Source organism: Protomyctophum parallelum (genome assembly GCF_964188405.1).
Source record: "Protomyctophum parallelum genome assembly, chromosome: 20".
Classification (NCBI taxonomy): Eukaryota; Metazoa; Chordata; class Actinopteri; order Myctophiformes; family Myctophidae; genus Protomyctophum; species Protomyctophum parallelum.
This window is the reverse complement of record NC_139718.1, coordinates 7010332-7023594: the sequence shown is the minus strand read 5'-3', so window position 1 is coordinate 7023594 and position 13263 is coordinate 7010332. Positions and strand designations below refer to the sequence as shown.

The 13263-nt window shown below is 46.1% G+C and overlaps 1 protein-coding gene across 1 annotated transcript in view; it reads right to left on the bottom strand.

Annotated features, from left to right (window-relative positions):
- Positions 1–13263, bottom strand: part of kiaa1109 (KIAA1109) — a 196078-nt gene that overhangs the window by 49051 nt on the left and 133764 nt on the right. Inside the window, exons 66-71 of the mRNA XM_083792424.1 lie at positions 9279–9338; positions 8272–8498; positions 3755–3885; positions 2489–2612; positions 1110–1222; positions 494–584 (exon numbers count right to left, since the gene is read on the bottom strand). Coding sequence (XP_083648550.1) covers positions 494–584; positions 1110–1222; positions 2489–2612; positions 3755–3885; positions 8272–8498; positions 9279–9338 — 746 coding nt within the window. The remainder of the gene's footprint in view (positions 1–493; positions 585–1109; positions 1223–2488; positions 2613–3754; positions 3886–8271; positions 8499–9278; positions 9339–13263) is intronic.

Genomic DNA, 13263 nt, shown 5'->3' with positions numbered 1-13263 from the left:
AATAATAATACATTTGAATAATCAGAATATGTACGAACATTTCTTTTAAATAGGGTTGTTAAGTGTGGTTAACCCATTCTGAACGGGCACCAATTTTGGTGTCATTTTGGAATCATGTTGTGCTTTAGCTATTGAAAAATAGCAGATCTACAAGCTCATATCGCGCCACCGAGTGGCGCGATACGAACTTGTAGGTCTGCTATTTTTTGAAAAATCGAAGAGCGACTGACATTTTTAGAATCTGATCTCAGGTCAGAATGGGTTAATCAGACCAGTGTGTGTCCGGTGGAAACCTCGTATGAATCTGATCTCAGGTCAGAATGGGTTAAACATGAATAACGCAGGGCGTACATTCTTGAAATCTAGAGAACACATTATGGCACTGAGACTCTTTAGTGTGAGCGTGTGCGTGTGAGTGTGCACGAGTGCGTGTGTGAGCACGAGTGCGTGTGTGAGCGTGTGTCCGTGTGTGTGCGCGTGCAGAGTGAATTACCGTGTCCTGGATGTTGAAGGTGACTCTGGGACCGGGGGAGGCTGCGTCCACTCGGATATCTGCCAAGTCATCCACGTCTCCTAGTCTGGAACTAACACACCACATGACCAATGAGGACCAATGAACGGCATTTTGCTCCCCTGTATGTCCAGTAGGGCTGCACAATATATCGTTATCGTATCGGTATCGAGGTATGAACATGCACAATATCAGTATCGCAAAAAGGCAACGGTATCGCGATATAGATATATCGTCGACATATCGATATATCGTCCACTTCTAAAGCCAGCCCTCTGTTTTAGCCTGTGCCCCTCGGAAAATAAACCATCACTCCGTTTGTCCCTCTGTCCTGTTGTAGCCTGGCTCCAGCCCTGAATCGCTAGCCACGCCCATTAAGAAAATATGTTGCTGCACGATATATCGTATCATATCGATATCGAGATATCTGCCCTATATATCGTGATGTATATTATATCGTATCGTATCGATAGAGATATCTGCCATATATATCGTGATATGAATTTTTGTCCATATCGTGCAGCCCTAATGTCCAGTGTATATTGTGTAAGTGACAATGAAATCTGATTGATTGATTGATTGATTGATTGATACGTACCTCTGTCGATCCAGTCTCTTGACAGGGGGGCGCCCTGCGGCGGTGGAGATGCTCTTGGAGCGGTTATAGCTGGGTTTGTAGCCCAGACCCCACTTGTCCTTGAGCGAGGCCGCCTAAGAAACAGCAAGAAACGCAATGAGATCTGACCTGAGATCAGATTCTAAAAATGTCAGTCGTTCTTCGATTTTTCAAAAAATAGCAGACCTACAAGCTCGTATCGCGCCACTCGGTGGCGCGATATGAGCTTGTAGATCTGCTATTTTTAAATAGCTAAAGCATAACATGATGCCAACACCAACATGGGTGCCCGGTCAGAATGGGTTAAGACCTGAGACCTAAAAAAAAATAAAACATTTGAAAGTTTGCTTTAAAAATAGTACCCCATTGTGCTGTAATAAAAGTCTCATTATAATCATTCATTATAATCAGGGACTACAAGACTATTTGACATTCAATGTTGTTTATCCACAAATGAGTGTTGAAAAATGGAGGTTGTCTTATAATCAGCGTCGTCTTAAATTCGTCACAATACGGTAATAACAGAAAGAGAATAATTGTGCGTGTGCGTGCGTGCGTGTGTGTGTGTGCGTGCGTGCATCACTCTCTCCTTAAAATGAAACTGAAAGGATATGCAGGCCTAATATTCCGAATGCATTTTGGCTATGCATGTGCAGCAATGCACAATATATATATATTTTTTTTAATTAATCATGTAGCTCTACAACAGAGGCACGGCCATGACAGCAATGGTACTTGTGTGTGTGTGTGTATATATACTGTATAATATATATATATATATATATACACACACACACACGCATGGGGTTCCGCATGTAATTACGACGCAGAATTAGTCCGACCTGCATGTTGGACTAGCGCAGGGTTCCCCAATTAATTTTCCTCAAGGGCCATATTTTGACTTGCGTACCAGGCTGGGGGCCGAGTCGGCACGCGGGAGGTCGAGGTCTTGCCCTGAAAATTTATTTTCAGGGCAAGACCCCATTTGAAAAGGATGCCCAGTTTAACATGCATAGGCTACTGACCCCCATTTAATGCCATTTATATCTGGGACCCTTCAAAAAAAAACAAAAAAAACAAACATATATATATATATATTTTTTTTAATTCTTCCATGGGCCACAAGGGGGCGCTCCGTGGGCCGCAAATGGCCCGCAGGCCGCCTATTGGGGAACCCTGGATTAGCGTCTGCTCCCGTGCTTGCGGTCATGGTTAGGTTAGGGGATGAGGTGGGTTGTCGTTTTGTCGGACCAATGACTAGTCTGAACAACGTACTGCACTGCAACCCCCCCCCCCCCCACACACACACACACACACTATTATTTTCTATTTATTTTCGGCCAACGAGACCGCGGTCTCACCCTCATGCTGGAGCGCCGCAGCTTCTTCCTGACGTCCCTCCTGATGTCGTTGACGGCCACAGACTCCAGCTGCTGGTAGCGCTGGATCTCCTGGTTTATGGTGCCCTCACTCGCACCCAGCTTCCTGAGAAGGGGGGGTGGGGGATGGAGAGAGAGAGAGAGAGAGAGAGAGAGAGAGATAGAGAGAGAGAGAGAGGGGGGGGGGGGGGGGAAGGGGGATGGAGAGAGAGAGAGAGAGAGAGAGGGAGAGGGAGAGGGAGAGGGAGAGGGAGAGGGAGAGGGAGAGGGAGAGGGAGAGGGAGAGGGAGAGGGAGAGGGAGAGAGAGAGAGAGAGAGAGAGAGAGAGAGAGAGAGAGAGAGAGAGAGAGAGAGAGAGGGGGGGGGGGGGAGGGGGGGCAGTGTAAAAAATGGATGAGGTCATCACATTTGGGCAAAAGGCTATGGCCGATTTGTTTTTAGATTGACTGGCCTATAACTGCTCCAGATGTGCAGGTCGGTGGTGCCTTGCATGGTTTCCTCCGCCATCGATTACATTACATTCATCGTATGAATGTAAATAATGCAAATGGTGCAATAAAAGGCGCTATATAAAGCCACCATTTATCATTTCAACTGTAGGAACACGTACTGACAAATTAGGCATTTGCTGATTTGATTTAGACTTTCAGTGCACGGCGTCCTTATGTCGCGTGTATGTATGTACTCTTTTTTTTTTTTTTTTTACGAGAAACTAATACCAATAAAGCTATCATTATAGCTTTCCGCCATGCAGGAAAAGCAATAGAGCGTCACAGTCCCTCCCCCTTTCAGAACGACGAGTGGCCCAGGAAATTATTCTCCATTCATTTTCTCCATAGGCTTTTCAAAAAGTATTTATATAAAGACGGTTACGCCGTGGACAAAGCCAACTCGGATCGTGACAAATCATGACAACATTTACAATGTTTTGGTCCAATCAAATAATTAGTAAGAAGAAAAACAAAACAAATAAGGGTTGTATCCTGCCTTTATTTTCTTCTTTCAAATTATTTGATCGGCACAAAATATTGTGTTTGTTGTCATGATTTGTCACGATCCGAGTTGGCTTTGTCCGCGGCGTAAACCGTCTTTAAATAAATACTTTTTGAAAAGCCTATGGAGATAATTAATGGAGAATAATTTCCTGGGCCACTCGTCGTTCTGAAAGGGGGCAGGCCTGCGCAAACAAACAAGCCACCTGAACATGAACAAGACAAGGCCGGTGAGTGAAAAGGTCAAAGGTCATACTTGAGGTCATCGATGACCTTGGCCTGCTCGTTGAGCTCCCGGATGTCCACCAGCCTCTTGGTGAACTTCCTGCCGCGCGCGTCCACCGCCTGGGTCCCCGCGGCCAGCTGGCGCCGGGGGTCCACGCTCTCCTGGAAACACGGAAGACCACCGGCAGCTGAAAACTACCTCCAAATAAATCTAGGACAGTGATTCTCAAACTTATTCATTTTTCATTTGAAAGACTTTCCATAACTCAGAGAGCGTACAGAATGGAACCCGGGCAGTGACGAAGAGTCTGTGGGGGCCGGAGGGCCAGGGCCCCCGTGGGGGCGGGAGGGCCAGGGCCCCCGTGGGGGCGGGAGGGCCAGGGCCCCCGTGGGGGCGGGAGGGCCAGGGCCCCCGTGGGGGCCGGAGGGCCCCCATGAGAATTTTCGGGAATTAGGCACGGGCACGGGCCCCGATGAGGATTATGAAAACTATTCGTCCCTGAACCCGGGGGTCCATTCGCTCTCAAGAGTTACATACCCGTGAGGATCCATTTGGAACCCCCTCGAGGAAGCCTTGAGGGTCCATTTGGAACCCCCTCGAGGAAGCCTTGAGGGTCCATTTGGAACCCCCTCGAGGAAGCCTTGAGGGTCCATTTGGAACCCCCTCGAGGAAGCCTTGAGGGTCCATTTGGAACCCCCTCGAGGAAGCCTGGAGGGTTCCCTGTAGGACCCCAGTTTGAGAACCACGGAGATAAAATCAACCAACACTTCCACTTTCGAGCTTAATGATCCATCTCTTTTTTTCATGATTGTTGCACCAGACGCAATTTAAAAACACAAAATCGGGTTTATAACTGAATCAGATCCACAAACCAGGCACAAACCTTTTCACACACTTTTCAAATTCTTTCAAAAAGAGAACTATTTAAATGAATAACAAAACCACCACCTCCACCACCACAAAACAAGTTCACATACTTGTGCAAGTCGAGACCTTCTCGAGTGAACGATGATTCGCATTTTGCACACAGTGATTAAATGAAAGAGGAACTCAAGTTTGCTCCTGGAAGCAATTTCATTTTCAGCCCACCCCCCCTAAAACAAGAGTTAAAAATCACACACTAAAAAAAAAGAGGTGCTTTTATGCTTACTTGCGTGCCAGAATCGATGCTTCGCAGCGGGACAGACTGTGAGCTTGCAGATTGGCTATTTTCGGCACAACACAACTAAGCATAAATCAGCCTTTGACACCATTGACCACCTTGCTGTGGGCATGAATCAATTTGAAAATGAAACGGCGGTCGCTCAGCATCGCGGCCTTCCCGCTGTCAAGAGGGACAGGAGTGCACCCTGGAAAGTGATTCTGTGGGTCCCCAGCTATAGCGGGATAGTCAAATGGCTCTTTTTTTCCCCTCCACTACAAGACTTATAGGCCTTAACCGTGCTGTGAAATGGTTTCCACAGGTTCGGCATTTTGTTCCCATGCTCAAGTTTCAACAGAAGGTTCTCAGAAAAACTCATTTTGACTAGTAGTACTACTAACCCCGAGTTCTGACCCAAGTACTAACCCCGAGTTCTGGAAGAACAGGAGGACTGAGACATTATACTAGCCCCTTCTGGACGGGAACCCCTTTTGGTGTTTTAACCCATTCTGACCGGGCACCCATTTTGGTGTCAGCATCATGTTATGCTTTAGCTATTGAAAAATAGCAGATCTACAAGCTCATATCGCGCCACCGAGTGGCGCGATACGAGCTTGTAGGTCTGCTATTTTTGGAAAAAAATCGAAGAACGACTGACATTTTTAGAATCTGATCTCAGGTCAGAATGGATTCATCAGACCAGTGTGTGTCCGGCGGAAACCTCGTATGAATCTGATCTCAGGTCAGAATGGGTTAAGCATTATGTTCTACTTTAGCTATTGAAAAATAGCGAACGTTTTTAACTCAAATCCTTGCTTCTGGGAGGGTCCCTCCCTGGAACTACTTATTTTCAAATACATATAATCTTGGCGGTCCCTTGACATGAAACTGTTTGAGAACCACTGACACAGAAACATGGGGTTTTCAGAAAACGCTCAGGATTTAGAAGGCATTTGTATTATCGTCCTCGGGTCTAAATGGGCCTAGAATAGCGGAAATGGCCGTTTCGGGTTCTAAGGTTACCCCCCCTTTGTAGTGGAAAAAAAGAGCCATATGAGTCAGTGGGGTCCCACTGAGCAATAGTCGGCTATTCGACGTCTAGGCTATAACTGGTCTAAAATGTTTTAGATAGTCTAGGCTTATAGCTTAGAGACGTTGATTAGCTGTTTTTTTTAAGCGTCTATATATAGACCGTCTCTCTCTCTCTCTCTCTCTCTCTCAATTTCAATTTCAATAAGCTTTATTGGCATGATAAATATGTTCTACATTGCCAAAGCATACATACAAAACAAAACAAAAGTCAACATTGCACACAGAGACAACAACAAACATCCCAACAATAATGAACAACAAGCAATACAGTAACAATGAAAATAAATTAACAGACTCTCTCTCTTTCTCTACAAAAGACGTTGTTTCAACGTCTAATCTAAGCCATTTCTAGACCAGTTATAACCATTTAGACATCACTGTAGACGTCCAATAGCCTGAAAATTGCTCAGTGGGGTGGGGGTGTAGGGGGAGGGGGGGGCAACTACATACGCATGCCCAGGAGAGGGGTCTGGGAGCCCGGCCGCTGCCCGGCCCCTCGTCGGGCGGCAGGCTGCTGGGAGAGGCATGTTTGAGGTAGTCTTCAGCGGGGGAGCATGAGACGCTCCTTGGCCTGTCGGGGGCGGGGCTCAGGCCCAGGAGGTGGTTTACCAGACGCCTCCTGAAGGTCAGCCGCGGGCTGAACTGGCCCTCGGAGCACTGCAAACAACCGGTCCCAACCGGTCCCAACCGGTGCATTATGCGTGGGTCAAAGCAAAAAAGAATGTAAGCGATCTCTAAAACTGAAAACAATTTTGGTATAGCCATATAGTCCCTAATCTGTGAAACAGTGAGAAAGAATAATACATGTTTCCTAAACAAGAATGTGTACAATCATGATGTTTCTGCACTGAACTATTTAACTAAATATTAACACAATCAGCGCCGGGATTCCTTCAAAATAGAACCTCAGGGGTGCCGGGAAGACATGGATGGCCGAGACATATTTTTGCTTGCTTACCTTGCTCTCGTTTCCATAATATCGCTCGTTCATCTCCCGTGTTCATATTTTTGAACGAGGGGCAGGCGAGAAGTCAGAAATGAAGAGCTTAGTTAGCATATCCATCCGTCTGGTCAAAACCACGGAGAGCGCCCTAGATTAGCAGATACGAGGGATTCTTTCTGCCGCGGTATAGGACTAGGAAGTGACCGGGACCGCGGATGAAAGAAAAGCCAAGAGTATGGTGGCCTTGGAGGCCAACTAAAAATAAATAAAAAAAGTACTAATTAAGAATTTATGGAGGATGCTTCTGAACATTATTTCGGGGCAGCGGTGGCCTAAGGGTTAGAGGAGCGCCCTTGTAGTCGAAAGGTTGCCGGTTCGATTCCCCGGACGGGCAGGAAAAATCTGGGTGGGGGAAGTGATTGGTCATCACTCACCCAACACCTCTGAAGTGCCCTTGAGCAAGGCACTGAACCCCTGGAGCTGCTTAGTGGCCAACAGTATACGACTGTGGTTGTATACTGGTCAGCTCCCAGGTATTAATGTGTGTGTGTGTGTGTGTGTCTGTCTGTGTGTTTCTATGTGCAGGGCGTTGCTGAAAATGAGTACCTGTGCTCAGCTACCTCCCTGGGTAAAACAAAAAAAATGCAAGTCAGCTACTTTCAAATGCTCTGATCTTAAGCAGAAATAGCCTATCTGCATAGGCTTAGCGGCGACTGAGAACTTCAATCCACACATTTTGTAGACTCTAGCCCTCATTGTATCAAAGTGGTGTAGACAAAATAATGGGGGGAGGGAGAGTTCGCAGCAGTTGCCGGCATTTATCATTCCTCTTGGGGTGGGGACGTAACAACTACAGATAAAAGGTAAGAAAGCCTTCTAGCATGGAATTCTCCTAACACACTCGGTGCCGGAAGTGCTTCAAAATAGGAGCTCTGGGTGGCCGGGGTTGTCTCAGTGCTTTTACTCTGAAAGCCATGACCCGGAAACAATCTACTTAAAAAGGTTGACTTTACATTACTAGCTTACATTGCGATCTTTTTAATTTATACGATATATGATCCATAACCACGGAGAGCTCCCTGGATTAGGAGATAAGAGTCATTCTTTCCGCCACGCTAACATGTAAGTCAACGGTAAGATAATAATTGCCCAGAGAGTGGCAAAAAAAAATAAATCTGAATATTCTTATCTCGCCCCGTATCATTGAGGATGCCTTAAGACGTCTACAGACGTCGGATGTACAGCTCGGTTCGAATCCCTAACACGTTTCTAGACGTCTATTGTACAGTTTGTTAAAGGGAACCGTTTAAGAAAACATAATCGTTAAATCGTCCTATAATATCCCCAAAAAATCCCCAGTTTCAGACTGACCGCTTGGAGGTTGGGCGACATGCTGCCCCCTTCGTCCTCGTCCGAGAGGTCGGCGTTGTTGACGGAGTTGAGGTCTGCGATGTCGTCGATGTCCTCCTCGCCCGTCAGCGAGGTGAGCGTGTTGCCCAGGGCGTTGAGGCGCTTGCCGATGTTGGGGTCCATGTGGACGTCGATGCCGCACATCTTCCACAGGACGTTGAGGGTCCACGTCCCCGCGCTGCTGCTCTCTGTCGCCCCCCGGAGGAGAGGAGACACCAAGAGGACGTTAAAACACATTAACACATTTTAGACCTGAGCTCCATTCTACAAAATGTCTTCTAAATCATGACCATTTTCTGAAAACCCTATGTTTCTATGTCAGTGGTGCTCAACCATTTTCATGTCAAGGACCCCCAGAATTATCTGTAATTGGCCGCCGACCCCCATCTGAAAATATGTTGTTCCAGGAACCCCCCAGAAGCAAAGATTTGAGTTTAAAACGCTCTCTGAAAAAAATATATATTCAAGGATTTGTGCAACATTTCTCAACGATTTTTCAAAAACAGCAGACCTACAAGTTCATAGTGCGGCACTCAAGTGTATTTTAATACTTTTACTCAAGTCAATTTTGAATACAGAACTTCTACTTGTAACAGAGTGTCTACATAGTGACATTGGTACTTTTACTTCAGTACAAAATGGGAGTAGTTCTAACACCACTGGCAGCAGACCTCCACTTTGTGTGAAGCTCCACTTTTAAAAATAGGATTTCTGCTTTTAGGTTAAATTGATGAACTCCTTGGAACCCCAGCATCCATATTCTGGGGGGAACATTAGCTAGATAATGCACAGACATAGAGCATCAATTGATTGATAATGCACAGACATAGAGCATCGATTGATTGATAATGCACAGACATAGAGCATCGATTGATTGATAATGCACAGACAGAGCATCGATTGATTGATAATGCACAGACAGAGCATCGATTGGAGAGGTGAGAGTTTGTGTGAAAGAAGGAACTCGCCTGCAGACGGCTGTCCCGTAGTTCTGGAACACACTTCATAAGTACCGTCAGGAACGACACCTAGAAAACACAGAAGAAGAGCTACGGTCAGGAACTACTGGACACCTAGACAACGCACACAATTAACCCATTCTGACCCGAGATCAGATTCATACGAGGTTTTCCACTGGACACACACTGGTCTGATGAACCCATTCTGACCTGAGATCAGATTCTAAAAATGTCAGACGTTCTTCGATTTTTTTCAAAAATAGCAGACCTACAAGCTCGTATCGCGCCACTCGGTGGCGCGATATGAGCTTGTAGATCTGCTATTTTTCAATAGATAAAGCATAACATGATGCCAACACCAAAATGGGTGCCCGGTCAGAATGGGTTAAAAGCTTAAAGCTGCTATAAGCAGTATGTCAAAACTGTTTCCCCGCCGCCCCCGAGAAACCGAGATTGGTTTACCTTTGCAATCGATGCCATGCCCGATTTGTTTTATTCCCCATAGAGCGCCGAAGTCTGACGTCACTTTCAGTAGAGGGCGTCAGTCCCCAGGTTCATGTATTTGTTTCGTTGCATTGAAATCCCCATTGAGGCGATTTGAGATCGCCTCATATAACAACTGTGTTTGAAAAATAAACATGTCACCCCGGCCGCTTCACTCATATGGATATGAAGAATGAACTGACTGAGAGAAAACGCTAATGTTACTGCTGCTGAATTAGTTAGATTTTCGCTAGAAGCAGACTGTATCATATATGAGTGACTGACTGTTGCAAACGATACAGAGACACCTCCCTGACAATAACGCCGAGACAGCTTGTTTAGTTTTGGACCACACCGCTTATAGTAGACGATATTAAGATCACCCCATGTTATTCTCCATAGAGAAATTACTTCCGCGAACCAGGGGAATCGTCGGGATGAGCGAGTTACGTCAGGACTTCGGTGCTCTATAATCCAGGGAGAAAAATAAATAAATAAGTACCATCCGCTAACGGTGGGTGACGTTTACCTAAAATCTGACAAAATACTCGCGTGCATGGTCGTGCACGCACTCACGTGGTCTTTATGTGCATTATGGATCGTAATGTGCAAAAAAATGTGATGTTCTGCGGTTGATTAGACCTTATTGTTATGATAAAAAAAATCATCGGATTGCTCGTATAGAAAGGCCCAGATCCACTATACTGTGACCTGGTCGACTTCCACGTCCGCTTCAAACTGATGTCAACATGTCAGTGAAAATGTTTGAGAACGTTAGTTTTAGTAGACAAAATTAACACTTGGTTAAGAAGGTGGCATAGACGCATGAGAACAGACGCCATTATGGAACTAGACGTTACTAGATGCTATTATGGAACTAGACTATTATGGAACTAGACGTTACTAGATGCTATTATGGAACTAGACTATTATGGAACTATAGACGCATGAGAACAGACGCTATTATGGAACTCACAGGCGTTCATGACCATGTCACTGTTATGGAACTCACAGGCGTTCATGACCATGTCACTGTTATGGAACTCACAGGCGTTCATGACCATGTCACTGTTATGGAACTCACAGGCGTTCATGACCATGTCACTGTTATGGAACTCACAGGCGTTCATGACCATGTCACTGTTATGGAACTAGACTATTATGGAACTATAGACGCATGAGAACAGACGCTATTATGGAACTCACAGGCGTTCATGACCATGTCACTGTTATGGAACTCACAGGCGTTCATGACCATGTCACTGTTAGGGAACTCACAGGCGTTCATGACCATGTCACTGTTATGGAACTCACAGGCGTTCATGACCATGTCACTGTTATGGAACTCACAGGCGTTCATGGCCATGTCACTGTTATGGAACTCACAGGCGTTCATGACCATGTCACTGTTATGGAACTCACAGGCGTTCATGACCATGTCACTGTTATGGAACTCACAGGCGTTCATGACCATGTCACTGTTATGGAAACTCACAGGCGTTCATGACCATGTCACTGTTATGGAACTCACAGGCGTTCATGACCATGTCACTGTTATGGAAACTCACAGGCGTTCATGACCATGTCACTGTTATGGAAACTCACAGGCGTTCATGGCCATGTCACTGTTATGGAACTCACAGGCGTTCATGACCATGTCACTGTTATGGAAACTCACAGGCGTTCATGGCCATGTCACTGTTAGGGAACTCACAGGCGTTCATGACCATGTCACTGTTATGGAACTCACAGGCGTTCATGACCATGTCACTGTTATGGAACTCACAGGCGTTCATGACCATGTCACTGTTATGGAACTCACAGGCGTTCATGACCATGTCACTGTTATGGAACTCACAGGCGTTCATGACCATGTCACTGTTATGGAAACTCACAGGCGTTCATGACCATGTCACTGTTATGGAACTCACAGGCGTTCATGGCCATGTCACTGTTATGGAAACTCACAGGCGTTCATGACCATGTCACTGTTATGGAACTCACAGGCGTTCATGACCATGTCACTGTTATGGAACTCACAGGCGTTCATGACCATGTCACTGTTATGGAACTCACAGGCGTTCATGGCCATGTCACTGTTATGGAACTCACAGGCGTTCATGGCCATGTCACTGTTATGGAACTCACAGGCGTTCATGACCATGTCACTGTTATGGAACTCACAGGCGTTCATGACCATGTCACTGTTATGGAAACTCACAGGCGTTCATGACCATGTCACTGTTATGGAACTCACAGGCGTTCATGGCCATGTCACTGTTATGGAAACTCACAGGCGTTCATGACCATGTCACTGTTATGGAAACTCACAGGCGTTCATGACCATGTCACTGTTATGGAAACTCACAGGTGTTCATGACCATGTCACTGTTAGGGAACTCACAGGCGTTCATGACCATGTCACTGTTATGGAAACTCACAGGCGTTCATGACCATGTCTCTGTTATGGAACTCACAGGCGTTCATGACCATGTCACTGTTATGGAACTCACAGGCGTTCATGACCATGTCACTGTTATGGAACTCACAGGCGTTCATGACCATGTCACTGTTATGGAACTCACAGGCGTTCATGGCCATGTCACTGTTATGGAACTCACAGGCGTTCATGACCATGTCACTGTTAGGGAAACTCACAGGCGTTCATGACCATGTCACTGTTATGGAACTCACAGGCGTTCATGACCATGTCACTGTTATGGAACTCACAGGCGTTCATGACCATGTCACTGTTATGGAACTCACAAGCGTTCATGACCATGTCACTGTTATGGAACTCACAGGCGTTCATGACCATGTCACTGTTATGGAACTCACAGGCGTTCATGACCATGTCACTGTTATGGAACTCACAGGCGTTCATGACCATGTCACTGTTAGGGAACTCACAGGCGTTCATGACCATGTCACTGTTATGGAACTCACAGGCGTTCATGACCATGTCACTGTTAGGGAACTCACAGGCGTTCATGACCATGTCACTGTTATGGAACTCACAGGCGTTCATGACCATGTCACTGTTATGGAAACTCACAGGCGTTCATGACCATGTCACTGTTATGGAACTCACAGGCGTTCATGACCATGTCACTGTTATGGAACTCACAGGCGTTCATGACCATGTCACTGTTATGGAACTCACAGGCGTTCATGACCATGTCACTGTTATGGAACTCACAGGCGTTCATGACCATGTCACTGTTATGGAACTCACAGGCGTTCATGACCATGTCACTGTTATGGAACTCACAGGCGTTCATGACCATGTCACTGTTATGGAAACTCACAGGCGTTCATGGCCATGTCACTGTTATGGAAACTCACAGGCGTTCATGACCATGTCACTGTTATGGAACTCACAGGCGTTCATGACCATGTCACTGTTATGGAACTCACAGGCGTTCATGACCATGTCACTGTTATGGAACTCACAGGCGTTCATGACCATGTCACTGTTATGGAACTCACAGGCGTTCATGACCATGTCACT